The sequence below is a fragment of the Pelophylax lessonae genome (assembly GCF_965119305.1).
Source record: "Pelophylax lessonae genome assembly, chromosome: 3".
Taxonomy (NCBI): domain Eukaryota; kingdom Metazoa; phylum Chordata; class Amphibia; order Anura; family Ranidae; genus Pelophylax; species Pelophylax lessonae.
In genome coordinates, this window is record NC_138770.1 from 361,423,462 (window position 1) to 361,438,064 (window position 14,603).

General features: G+C 44.6%; 1 protein-coding gene across 1 annotated transcript in view; it reads left to right on the forward strand.

Annotated features, from left to right (window-relative positions):
• LOC309551353 (cytochrome P450 3A9-like) overlaps positions 1-13,863 on the forward strand; it is a 140,762-nt gene extending 126,899 nt beyond the window's left edge. The window contains exon 13 of the mRNA XM_082251906.1: positions 13,730-13,863. Coding sequence (XP_082108032.1) covers positions 13,730-13,807 — 78 coding nt within the window. The 3' untranslated portion in view covers positions 13,808-13,863. The remainder of the gene's footprint in view (positions 1-13,729) is intronic.
• Positions 13,864-14,603: the final 740 nt, after the last annotated feature.

Below are 14,603 nucleotides of genomic sequence, written 5' to 3' on the forward strand. Positions count from 1 at the left end.
TCCTCTTTCACAGGATGAACTTTCCCATCTCAAAGAATATTTGGATGAGAATTTGAAAAAAGGTTTTATTAGACCTTCCACTTCTTCCACAGCAGCAGGACTCTTTTTTGTCCGCAATAAGGACTCAAGTCTCAGGCCTATCATCGACTATAGGCAATTGAATGCTATTACAATAAAAGATCGCTATCCTCTACCGCTTATCCCTGAGCTCATTGAGCAGGTGCGTGGAGCTACCTATTTTTCAAAATTGGACCTGAAAGGGGCATACAATCTCATTCGAATCCGTGATGGACACGAGTGGAAGACTGCATTCAGAACCAGATACGGATTGTTCGAATATCTTGTAATGCCATTCGGGTTGTGCAACGCCCCTGCAGCCTTTCAATGATTTATAAACGATATTTTCAGAGACTTACTAGATGTCTGTGTTGTGGTATATCTGGACGATATACTTATATATTCACGATCCTTGTCTGAACATATAAGACATGTAAGACTAGTATTATCGAGATTGCTTGCACACAACCTATACGTGAAACTGAAAAAATGCTTGTTTCATAAAGAAGAGGTACTGTTTCTAGGCTACATCATATCCAAAACAAGAATCAAGATGGACATGAGTAAGATATCCTGCATTCAGGATTGGCCTACACCAACCACCCGCAAGGCGCTACAGCGATTCCTTGGATTTTCTCATTTCTACAGGAAATTCATCAGGAACTTCTCTGCCATTGTGAGACCCCTCACACAGCTCACTAGCATTAAGAGACCATTCAAATGGTCAGATGAAGCAAATAAAGCTTTTCACCTGTTAAAGACAAGGTTTACTTCTGCTCCCATACTACGCCATCCAGACCCATCCCTCCAATACATTCTGGAAGTAGATGCGTCAAACATGGCAGTAGGAGCAATACTCTCCCAACGACCAACTAACACTTCACCACTCCATCCAGTCGCCTTCTTTTCTAAATCCTTAAGCAGTCCAGAGGTAAATTACCCCGTGGGTGAAAAAGAACTGCTTGCTATAAAATTGGCTCTGGAGAATTGGCGACATCTACTCTAAGGCACCCGATCACCAATACTTATATACACGGACCATAAAAATCTTCAATATCTTCAGACTAACAAAACTCTCTCTCACCGACCGGTACAATGGTCACTATTCTTTCTAAGGTTTAACTTCCTAGTGACCTACACACCTGCAGATAAGAACAAAAAGGCGGATGCACTATCACGACTAACTGAAGAAAACTACTTCGAAATCCCTTCCGTTCCTATAATACCTCACAAGCGTATTATTGGAGTTGTCCGTTCTTTGAAGGAAGAGGTTTTGCATGGTATAAGTTTGGATTCACCCCCACCACAACTAAATACCGATGCAGAAGGCTTCCTCTACTACAACGACAAACTTTACATACCACCTACCATGCGCACCAAGATCTTGGAATTATCGCATGATGTGCCTATGGCAGGACATATGGGTATGACAAAGACTCTTAATCTGATTACCAGACAATTCTGGTGGCCTGACATGAAAACCTCTATACAAAAATTCGTCTCTTCATGCAATGTCTGTGCCAGGTCCAAAATTGACACTACAAGACCATCCGGTCTACTATGCAGTCTACCAATACCCCAAACTCCATGGGAAGTTATGTCCTTGGACTTTATAGTAGAACTACCTCCTTCCAAAGGATTTAATACCATCTTGGTGTCAGTGGACCATCTGACAAAGATGGCACATTTCATTGCTATTCGCAGACTACCTTCGTCCAAACAAACGGCAGAACTCCTGATGAAACATGTCTTTAAGTTACATGGTATCCCAAAAACTCTTCTGTCTGACCGTGGATCACAATTTATTTCCAAGTTCTGGCAAGAACTATGTCACATACTACGAATTGAGCGGAATCCGCAGACCAACGGACAGACTGAAAGAGTCAACCAATGCATCGAGCAATATTTACGTTGTTACACTTCTTACCAACAGGATGATTGGGTGGATCTTCTCCCTCTGGCAGAATTTGCCTACAACAACGCAACCCACAGTACGACCAAGCAGAGTCCGTTCTACTTGAACTATGGGTTTCATCCCTCTATTCTTCCACCACGCATCCTTCCTTCAAATAACCCAGTAGCCTCAGACTATCTTACCCAAATAAAGGACTCTCTGGGTTTGCTTAATACTACCATTGCACACGCTCATAGTCAACAAAAGAAGTACTATGATCTTCGCAGAAGACCTTCTCCTCAGTATGCTATTGGGGACCTCATTTGGCTCTCAACAAAAAATTTAAGACTGAAAATCCCTAGCAAAAAGCTTGGACCTCTCTTCTTGGGACCTTTCCCAATCAAGAAACTTATTGGAAAAGCTGCAGTACAGCTTACATTGCCAATAGACCTCAAAATACATCCCATTTTCCATGTGTCGCTACTGAAGCCCCATGTTCCTGACCAAGGAATAAGGCCTACTATCCCACTTCCTCCTCCTGTACAAGTTGAAGGTGGAGAAGAATATGAGATAAAAGAGATTCTGGATTCTCGTATCCACAGAAGAAAACTTCAATACTTAGTTCGATGGAAGAACTATGGGCCCCAAGACGACACCTGGCTAAACACCTCTGACATACATGCCCCTAGATTAATCCGCAACTTTCATGCGAAGTACCCAGACAAACCAGCTCCAGAGGCCTTCAGGAGCCGGCCTTAAGGGGGGGGTACTGTAATGTTCTGGTACCTTTGGTACCCTAATTCCACTTTTCCTAAGTTTATGCGCCCCACCATTCTCTTTTGGTAAGGTGCGCATACACCTTTAAGACCGATGCTGTCATCACTGAGCGCCGCTGCAGCGGCTATTTCAACCTCCGGCGGTCTCACTCACATGTTCGTTCAACGTCGCATAATCTGCCTTGAAGCTCTCATGCTTGCAAGCATACCTCGCTATCGGAACCACGCTGCTGATCCCTGTATCCCGTTACCGGATCATCCGCTCTTGCCGAACCTCTCCTCTACTACATTGCTACTAGTGATAAGTACCCCACAGGGGAAACCTCTATAACCTTCATACTAAAGCTTACACTATCTAGCTCTGCATACTAAGGACTATTACTACATCTGCATTAACTAAGATTGCTAGCTCTTGAGCCTAATACCATCTGCTCTTGCACTGGGTTGGTCTATCCTGTATGTTCACCTGCTACTCTATCATCTGCTACCATACATGATTGCTAAACCTATCTGCATCCCATCTGCTACTATCTTACTTTCAAGAACATTCCTTTCAAGTGTCTGTCATCTACCATCTCTACCCAACCTGTCTCTTCAGCCTATCATCACTATATTACTATACATATAAGTCACTCTAGGAACATCTTATTGAGTGTGTGTATCTACTTGCTGAATTGAGACTATCCACACATGATGAGTCTTGGGAGTTGGGATTGGTGTCTCAGCGTTTCTCTACATGACTACTGAAGTGGAATATTTCTGCAGCTGTAAATCCACATTATACATAAAACGCAGGAGCGTTACAGTAACGCTCCGGCGTTTGTTTAGTGAACTGGATTTGCAGCTGCAGAATTTCCACTCAGTAGTCGTGCAGAGATGTGTTGAATCACCATATCCAACTCTCCAGACTCATCATTGTGGCCCAGCCTGCCTCAGCATGCAAATATACAGGCACTCAGATAAGATGTTCCTGGAGTGATAGGTTGTATACGATAGTATAGAGGTGATGTGCTGAAAGGACAGGCGTGAGTAGTGATAGCAATGATAGGCACTCAATAGTAATGTTCAGGAGTGTTAGCAGATGGTGATAGATAGTATGCAGATAGGTTAGCAATCATGTACAATTAACAGGTGGTAGGGGACAGCAGATGAAGTGTACAGGAATTGCTAACTCAGTGCAAGGATATAGATGGTAGTAGACTCAAGAGCTAGCAATCTATGTAACAGTGCAGATGATAGAAATAGTAATGCATAGATAGCAACAGTCTTTAGTATACAAGAGTAGATAGTGTAAGTTGATAGGAAGGAATCCCCTGCGGGGTACTTATCACTAGTTGGTTTTAGAGAGATGAGGGGTCCGGTAATGAGGAGAAGGATCGGTAGCGAGATACAGGATCCGTAGCGAGATACAGGAAATAGCTGGAGGCTTCGGCAGCGTCAGACAAGGCTGTGTAACAAGCGGTTTGCACGAACACCTTGTGAGTGAAAACCGGCAATTGAAATAGCCGCTCAGAGCGGCGCCTAGTGATGACGTCACGAGATTTAAAGGGACAGGTAGCTATATGCGGAAGAATTGGGCTGGAAGGGTACCGAAGGTACCAGAATCTTACAGACCGTAACCTCATCCTCAGGTTTCTGGGTACCAAAAAGAGGGGGAGACCAAAGGGGGGGTACTGTAACGCTGAGCGCTCCGGTCCCTGCTTCTGGACCGGAGCGCTCGCGGCGTTCGTTCCAGATCCACTCACTTGTGCCCGCTCCGGCTCCCTTCTCCGCTCCCCGCTCACATGGTTCCCGGCGCGCACGCCAGTTGTTTGAAATTTAAGGGGCCTGTGCACCAGTAATTGGTGCCTGGTCCAAACCTCCCTTCCTGTTTCCTGTGACCTGTTTCCTGTTTCTTATATAAGTGACCTGCCCCTTCCAGCCCTTGCCAGATCTTTGTTGCCTTGTTGCCTTAGTGAAAGCGTTATTTGTGTAATCCTTTGCCTGTTGCCGAACCCTTTGCTAACGACTATCGCCTCTGAACCTGTGCTGCCTGCCCTGACCTTTGCTAAGTCTGACTACGCCTCTGCCTGTCCCTTTTGTACTACGCCTATATCAGCAGTCGGTGAGGTTGAGCCGCTACCAGAGGACACGACCTGGTAGTTACCGCCGCAGCAAGCCCATCCTGGTGAAAACCAGTAACTACTTAGAACCGATCCTCCGGTACGGTCCACGCCAATCCCTCACTGACACACTCCCTGCACCGCTCCTGCTACCAGTCCGGACCCTGACAACTATTAAATATGTATAAAGATAAATCCAAATGTCAAAAGTCCAAATTTAACCTGTAAGTGAAGAAGACATTAGAAAATAATACTGGTGTGTAAATCACAAATATGAGATACCTACAAAACAAGAAGGTATGCAGTAAATGAACAACCAAACATGAAGTCCAATAACAGATGGCAAATTTCTGTAGTCTACAGTTAACTATGCCACTGTTGAAGTTCCACGGCTATTAACAGTTATTAGTAGCATTCTCCCCGCCATAGCATGTTCATTCTCCCCGCCATAGCATGGTACAGCCTGGTGCTCTTGCTTAAGTCACTCACTTGGGAGAAGAAGTAACAATTCTGTGATAGATCGTGAGAATGTTCGAGAGGAACCTCCTTTGGTTATCTTAATCTCAACCTTCCGAACTTTTCCATCATCGCTGGGCATCACACTTGTTACCAGACCCATAGGCCACTCATTGCGACAGACTTCTCTATCTTTCAGAAGAACAAGGTTGCCTACTTTGAGGTTGGGCTTGGGTGTTTGCCATTTGTAACGGCTTTGAATGATATGTAGGTATTCCTTTCTCCAGCGGTGCCAAAACACGTTAGCTAGGTGTTGCACCTGTTTCCATTGAAGCCTATAGATATCCTTAGGGTCGATCTCAGCAGAAGTTATCAAAGTAGTCCCAACCTTCTGAGTAAGGAGTGTGGCTGGGGTAAGAATTACTGGAGAATCAGGATCGGAAGATACTGGTACTAGAGGCCTTGCATTAATGATGGCGGATACTTCCGAGAGAAAGGTACTCAAAGTTTCATGAGTCAATAGGGAAGACTTGTGGTCCAGTAACATGGAATCAAGAATTCTTCGAGCGATTCCAATCATTCGCTCCCAGGATCCTCCCATATGTGGAGAATGTGGTGGATTAAAGTACACCCATTGTTTGCTAAGAAATTGTCTAGTTGAAGTTCTTTACAGTCTCCAACAAAGTTGGTACCACAGTCAGATCTTAGCTGCTTGACGGGTCCTCGGATGGAGAAGAATCTTCGCAAAGCGTCGATGAAACAAGAAGAATCCATTGACTCGATCACCTCAATATGTATGGCTTGTATGCTGAGACAAGTAAACAACACAGCCCACCTCTTGCTATTGGCTGCTCCACCACGAGTCTTTCGAGTTACCAGAGTCCAAGGACCGAAAACGTCAACTCCAACGTAGGGGAAAGGTGGATCTGTACATAAATGATCAGCTGGCAGGCTTGCCATTTTTTGTAATTGGTGTCTACCTCTTAACTTGTGACACTTGATGCATTTGAAAATCAGGGAAGAAACACATCTCTTCATTCCAACAATCCACAAGCCAGCTGACCTGATAGCACCTTCTGTAAATTGTCGACCTTGGTGTTGTATTAGTTCATGATGGTGCCAGATTAGAAGAGTGGCAATGTGGTGCTGACCTGGTATGACGATAGGGTTTTGTTCCTTGCTGCACAGGTCAGATTTCTCTATTCGGCCTCCAACTCGCAACAACTGATAGTCATCAACCACAGGGTTTAGATTGAATAGTGAAGTACCCTTTGATAAAGGTATTCCACCTTTGAATCTGTGTAATTCTTCCATGTACACTTCTTGCTGTACACAGCGAATGATAACCCTTTTTGCACGCTCAATTTCCGTTGCGGTAGGATGGTTGGTACAGAAGTGCAAGCCATGACACTCTGATGTTGAGCTCCTTTTAAAACAATGAGCAATGTGAATCAAATAAGCAACAGCCCTAACGGCTGATGACCAGGTATAAAAACATTAAAAACTATGTGACTTGAGTTTAGGTTCTGAACTTGCAGAGGTAAGCAGTGTGGTGTTCATAGACCTGATTTCTGTATCATCATCAGGATGTACCAGTTCATACGTAACGTCAGTGGAAATTGAGTAGGAGTTCTCACAAAGAAATCTTGGAGGCGACAGCCACAAGCAGCCATGGAGAGCTGCTGAAGATATACAGTAGCTCTTGTCCCACAATCAGCAGGATTAAGGTCAGTGGGAATATAATGCCATTGCTTTGGCATGGAGAACCTTCTGATACGTTCTACTCGATTACTGACGTACTTGTAAAATTGTTTAGTTTGGTTGTAAATGTAACCAAGTACTATCTTACTGTCTGTGTAAAATGTGAAGGAATCAATTTTAATGTCCATTTCACTCTTTATGACTTCAGCAATTTCCACTGCTAGCACGGCTGCACAAAGTTCAAGTCTGGGTATGGTATGTGCAGGTTTTGGTGTTTGCAATTTTGTTCTAGGCAAGAAAAAGCTATGTATATCTCCATTAACCCCTGAGGTCTTCAAATAAGCCACTGCAGCAATAGCTTCAACTGATGCGTCTGAGAAAATATGGATTTCCCTCTGGTTAGCAGCTGAAATGGTGACTGGGGCATAGCAACATGGGATTTGAAGCTGTTCTAGTGGCTTCAGAGATACTCTCCATTTCTCCCATCTTTGTTGGTTCTCAATAGGTAGCGGAGTATCCCAATCTATGTTATCAGTAGTACGCTGTCTTAAAAGCATCTTACCTTGGGTGGTGACTGTGGCTATAAATCCCAGTGGGCTGTAGATGCTGTTCACTGTGGACAAGACTCCTCTCTTGATAAAAGGCTTGTCACAAGTAGACACTTGAAAGGTGAATGTGTCTTCTTTGATGTTCCACAGCAGACCTAGACTTCTCTGCATAGGAGGCGTGTCTGACCCAATGTCAGGGACTCAATACCCAGCGCAGGCGCACTGGCGTCGCTAACCGGCAAACGCCTATGCGCATGAGCATGCGCTGAGGCTACCTTAGGTAGTTCGAGGTTATTTTGCGTTGGCGCAAATGTGCGTGGGCACGCAATCCGCCTTTGGCGCCAAACGGCCTATTTAAAGCCAGTGATCACTCTGAGTCATTGCTGTGTGATCATCAGCTCTCCTGTATCCTGTGCCTGTTATATCTGCTGTTCCTGTTACTTGACCCAGCTTGTCCTTGGATTCTGATTGTTCCTGTTTACCTGACCCGGCTTGTCTTTGGATTCTGATTACCTGCTGCCCGCCCTGACCTTGGCTTGTCCTGACTATTCTCCTGCCTCATCCTGATCTGTTTACTTGCTACCGGCTATTGGTCCTGGACCTCTTCCTGGCTCACCCAGGGAATCCGGGGGACCGCGACCTGGTGTTAGCAAGCAGCCAAGTCCATCCCCACCATCTGGGGCCCTGGTGAAAACTGGCTAACACTTAGACTCCGCGCCTCTGGTGAACCTGTGCCACGCCAACTTCCTGGTAAGCCACTCCTCTTACGTCAGGCTCTGCCACGTTACCCCGTGACACCCAAGGTCAAGGTCTTTCAGACTGGCAGCATAGTCCTCAGAGTGAAATGCATTTATTAACTCTTGGCTGTTAGATATAACCTTGTGAAGTCTCAAGTTTGCTACAGATAGCATCTCCTTTGTTCTGGTGAGAAGATCAATTGCTTCTTTAGCAGTAGGAAAGAATATGAGCCCGTCATCTACGTAAAAGTTCCTTTCAATGAATTGACGAGCGTCGGATCCATACTCAGCTTCTCCGAGCTGGGCTGTCTTTCTTAGTCCATAGATTGCTACAGCTGGGGAAGGACTGTTCCCAAAGACATGCACCCTCATTCGGTACTCAATTACCTCTTTGTTGATGTCGTTGTCTTTGTGCCATAGAAACCTGAGGTAGTTCCTGTTGTCTTCCTTGACGATGAAGCAGTGGAACATTTGTTGAATGTCAGCCATCACTGCTACAGGTTCTTGACTAAAGCAAATTAAGACTCCAATCAGGCTGTTGTTCAAGTTGGGACCTGTGAGGAGCATGTCGTTAAGAGAGATGCCTTCATGTTGGGCACTGGAGTCAAAGACAACTGTGATTTGGTCTGGTTTTACATACCGAAGGAAGGGAGGTACCAGCATTCTTCTCCTTCTTTCAGTGGAGGTGCGGGTTCAGCATGACCTCTATCAAAGATATTCTGCATAAAGTCCACAAAATGTCTTTTCATCCCTGGTTTCTTGCTTAAAGTACGCTTTAAGGAGTAGAATCTTTTAATGACTTGATGTATATTGTTTGGTAGCTTCTCTCTTAGGAGGCGAAAGGGTAGGGATACTACCCAACTATTGGAATCTTCCTGAAACAACTCATTGTCCATTACTTTGAGGAATTCCTTGTCTTCTACCAAAGGAGCTAACATGTCGTCTTTGCTGCTTGTATTGAAAACTGTAGAGCCAAAACTGTTATCGCAGGTGCGGGAAAGGTTTGTGTCGCCATGTTGCAACTTGCAGCTAGTTACCTTCTCTCTTACCCAGTAGTGATGTGGGCATGGCTCAAAGTGAGTATAACAACCATTTGGCAATACATTTGTTTTGAATGAAGAAATGTTAGTAGGCCTTTTCATTTTGCCTATACAGACATTGCCTATGATGACCCAGCCTAAGTCCAGGTGCTGGGCAAATGGAGCATCTGGGGGTCCACTGACCTGCCTATGTACCTTGTGGACCCTTAGGATATCTCTTCCCAGCAGAAGAAGGATTTCAGCATATTTGTCAAGCGGTGGGATTTCGCTTGCTATTGACTTTAGGTGAGGATGGTAGAAGGCGACTTCTGGTGTAGGTATTTCTTCTTTGTTGGCTGGAATTTGGTTGCACTCTACGAGTGTGGGTAAGGGTAATTGTAAGTTACCTCCTAGAGAAGCCACAATAAATCAATGGGCCCTTCTTCCAAAGACCTCTGTGGTGCCACTACACGTGCCTAAGGTGTAAGGGTGAACCTCTCCTTTTATGCAGAATAGATCAAACAGTTCAGATCGGGCAAGTGATCAATTGCTTTGATCGTCTAAGATAACATACACCTTTAAAGTCTTTCCTGGTTGATCCTTGACTAGGCATATTTTAGCACAAGACTTATCACAGTGGCCTTCCCCACAGACTTCAGTTCATGAGGAAAATATCATGGTAGAGTTGGGCACCTGATCTGTACTCCCCCTGCCGTGATTTGGCCCAGGAGAAAGGTTTTCGGGTTGTGAAGGATTGGACCCAAGTGGATGGAGAGCTTGCACATGGTCCTCGGAACCACACTCTATGCATGTTTTACATTCCTTGGCAAATTGCTCAGTGGAAGCACAGCATCTATAACATACCCCAAAGGCCTTTAGGAGTTCCTTTCGTTCTTGTAGGGGCTTCTTCCTAAAGCCGATACATTTTTTGAGGGGATGTGGCTTCTTGTGGATAGGGCATAATCGGTTTGGGTTTTCGATCTTGCCACTCTTGTTTGAGACAGGAGCTGAGGTGGACGTTGAAATAATGTCTGTCTTCTTGACGGACACCGGACCTCTACGGTTCCTGTAGCTGATGTGTAGATTGTCACCTTTAAGCGAGGAAGTACTGGGCTCACAGAATACAAAACTAGGATCATACTTGGTGTCGGCAATGTTCCTGACAAAATCGCAGAAGTGTGAAAACGGGGGGAAGGAAACCTTGTTTTCCCGTTCGTATGATGGCCCAATTCTGATCCACTTTTCTCGTAGGCCATACGGAAGCTTGTGAACGATAGGGTTAACTCCTCGAGCAGTGTCCAAGTAACTGAGGCCAGGTAGTTTAGGGTCGGTTTTGGCAAGCTGGACTTCGAGAAAAAGGTCACTGAGTCTCTGGAACTCTTTCTTGTCCTCACCGGATATCGATAGGAAATTGTCCAATCGTTTGAGCAATGCATTCTCTATGGCTTCAGGACTACCATAACTAGATGCTCCCATGCAGCGGTGAGACCTACAGTTGGATTGTCGATGTAGACTGACCTGAGGCTCTTGACACGTTCTTTAGATTGAGGGCCAAGTCACCTGATCAGCAGATCTAGCTCCTCAGCAGCAGTAATACCAAGATCACCTATTGTATTTTTGAAAGCGGCTTTCCAGCTTCTGTAGTTCTCAGGATGGTCATTGAAGCTTACTAGGCTTGACTTGGTGAGCTCACGTCGAAGTATATACTTTACGAACTCTGCTTTATCAGTTTCCTCTGACTTTATGTAGGAGGTTGCTGGTTGAATGTTGCGGATAGCATTGTTTAAAGACGTGGGAAGGTATGGTGCAGCAAAAGCGTTCAGCTGAGTTGTTGGGTTAAAGTCAGGAACGGTACTGTTAGCAGGAGGTTTGTGACTTGCTTGCAGATTAGTGTGCAGTCCAGAGATGCACTGGGGTGATTTTGCATGTAGGAAGTTGCTGGAACAGCTTTAACCTGGTGGTGTGGTGAAGTCCTTGGATTGGCGCGAAGCATGGAGGCAATTGAGCGTTCACTGCTGTGGCTTAGAACATAGTTCTTAGTGCGTTCGAAAGGATCTTCTACATCTGCCTTGATGCTGACCCTTTCACTAGCATTTTCATCTGCACCGATGCCTCGTAGTTGCTCTGTTCCTTTAGAGCTTCAATTGCTGCCCTTTGGCATGCTGTCTGAGCTTCCATTGCTGCCTTTTGACGTGCTGCTTCAGCTTCCATTTCTGCCTTTTGACGTGCTGCTTCAGCTTGCCTTGCTGTTGCTTCGGCTTCCATTGCTGCCTTTTAACGTGCTGCTTCAGCTTGCATTGCTGTTGCTTCGGCTTCTGCCCTTTGACGTGTTGCCTCACCTTCCATTGCTGCCTTTTGACGTGCTGCTTCAGCTTGCCTTGCTGTTGCTTCAGCTTCCATTGCTGCCTTTTGACGTGCTGCTTCAGCTTGCATTACTGTTGCTTCGGCTTCCAGCGCTGCCCTTTGACGTGTTGCCTCAGCTTCCATTGCTGCAGCCTCAGCTCTCTTTTTTGCATATGCAGCCTGTACTTTGATAGCCTCTGCTTCAGCACGGGCATTTATAAGCTGTTCACTAAGCGTTTAGTGCCTTGAACTTCGGGATCTAGAGGAACTTTTAGAATGTCTGGTGGATACAGATCTGTGAGATACAGTGTCCTGTGGCAGCATTCATTTTGCTTCTACCTTTGCTTTAGTTTGCTTTCTCTTTCCACATTAAGAAGCTGGACATTGTTAAGTTGCTCTAAGGACTCCTCAGTGTTAATGCTTTGCAGACTGGTTTTATATTTATTGCTTGTAGTCTGGTACAGTTCATATGAAGCAGAGAGATGCCTTATGGCACCCTCTAGTTGCAGTACCTCATGGCTGGGACATGAAAACACATCAATGTGGGTGAGGATTTTATCCCAAATCTGCTTCAAACTGGATGCTAGTTCAGTTCTCATGGATTCATAGTTCTCTCTAACCTTCCAAGTGGGTTTCACAGAGCGTTTAGTCAATGCACTGGGCTCTGGATCCTCATCCTGGCTTTCTCTTTGTGGTGCATGCTGTGTTGTTTCATCACATACTGAGCCCTTTCCACTCATGATGGTCTGAAGTACACAGGCTTGGCTGTAGCAGTGAAGAGTGTCTGTATACTGTGTGGAGCTGTAACAAGCTGTGCTGGGGTTGTATGCAGACTTCTGATGCAATACACACAGTTACACTTCACTATGATCTGTCCTGTGACACAGCAATCTCTGTAAAAGCTGCTGGATACGTTCTTTTACTATTCTGGACCGGCCGCAAAGGCTATGAATGTGATTTTCATGAGCACATGGAGCTCATTGCTCTGGTGAGATTATCAATACCAAATCACCTTCCCAGATAGTTTACTCAGTCACAACTCACATGTAAGAAGATCTGGCGATGTTTATTCGTCGTATGATCCGTAGAATGTGCAGTTACATCAGGTAAAATAACGATTCTTCCATACAGGTAGGAGAGAGTACTTGTCACATTGAATTTTACAGCAGAAATGGCTGATACAGAAAAAAGGGGAGGGGTAAACCTCCAGCATGGAAACTACGGAGTGGTACAAGAGACAATCTTAATATGAGCATTAAAGAAACAGTACATTATAATAAAACAGCTTCATGTAACATGACAAGGACACTTACCTGCCCAGGAATCCTGCGATGTCTGCACCCCAAGCCAATTCATCAAACGGCTTTGGGTGCAGGAACCAGCATTGTAAGTAAGGGAGACTGACAATAAAGCCTTCAGGCTTCACAGCCAGTTTCCTACTGTGCATGCCAGAGTCATGCTGCGCTTTCTTCTGAGACCTGTGTGTGTCCCAGAAGGCAGCAAGGGGGAAGGAGGAGGGGCTGGAAATGTTGTAGATCAGCGATCCTACCCAGAAGTGGGAGCGGGTACCTGTCAAAACCAGGTACCCCCACCCCTCCCCCCAAAAAGTGCCAAATGTGGCAGTGGAGGGGGGGGGGTGCGACCCTTTTGGGTGGAGCTCTGCTTTAAGCAACAGGTTTCTGATAGTGGCAATAGTATAAAAATAGTGACTTGCACTACAACAGGCAGTCTGTCACCCACTGACTATTCTGAAAAAGGAGATACCTCGCACACTAATTATTAAAAGTTTACATTCACCATATGCTTTTTTTTAAACACTGCAGTTCATGTTAGATGTGTTTTTAGTGCATATTACATGTATCGACATTCATACTATGGAGAACATATCTTATTGGAAAGCACAAAGGATGCAACAAGCACTAAAAAGTATACAGTAAGTGAACACAGCTGAAGAGGAAGAAACAACAAAATAATAAATTAAGCTGGAAAACTGCAATTCGTTTTACCCAAAAGCCTTTATTGTAGAATATAATTTGTTTTCCTGGCTTTGTTGGCTATGGTGCTTACATGTTTGTTTCCTATTTTTCTGTATACAGATCCCAATGGAGTTCAGCACTCAAGGTTTCATGCAACCCAAGAAACCAATTATTTTGAAATTTGTATCTCGATCTTGAAAAGAGAACGCTGAAATAAAGAATGGGTCCTCTAACCGTAGATTTCATATTGCTTTTATGTTCTTAATAAAAATGACAAATAAAGTGGAGCTAAACTGAAAAACATAGTATGTGATATATAATGTGCACAACATTTTTGACACTGCTTTTATGACACCTATTTTTCTGTCACTGCAGTTAGTTTTTCTCAAGTGCTTATCATTTCTAAGTTCTCATTTTCCAGTAGTAAGGAGGTTACTAACCTGGAGCATGACTAGCATGAGAAGACCTTGCGATTTTTTTGAAAAAAACAAACCCCTACAGGCAAACTATATATCTTGCCAGGTTTTAAACACGTTTTTTGGAGAATGATATTCTGTCCTTTATCAAGCCAATTTCTAAACAGAGAGGTCTGCCTTCATTGTAACCACCTGGTGCAATCACACTGTTGCAATCAGAAAAACAGCGGTGTGTGCAATCCTTTAGATGTGAATAAAACTCTCACCAATAATAAAACTCCCATTGCAAAGGTATATATACTGTACGTCATTACTTACTTATTCTGAGTGGCAGAATGGCAGTCTGCCTATGACTGTAAACAAGGCAGATAGCCGTTCTGCTAGTAAGAAAGCTAAGCAGGAACACGGATCCCTGTCTTTCTTCAGTTAAGCCATCCCCCACACAGTAAGAAAGCACTCTCAGAGAACACAGTTATCCCTTTGATCACCCCTGATGTTAACCCCTTCCCTGCCAGTGTCATTTATAGTGACAGTGCTTTTTTTTAGCACTGATCACTGTATTTGTGTCACTGGTCCCC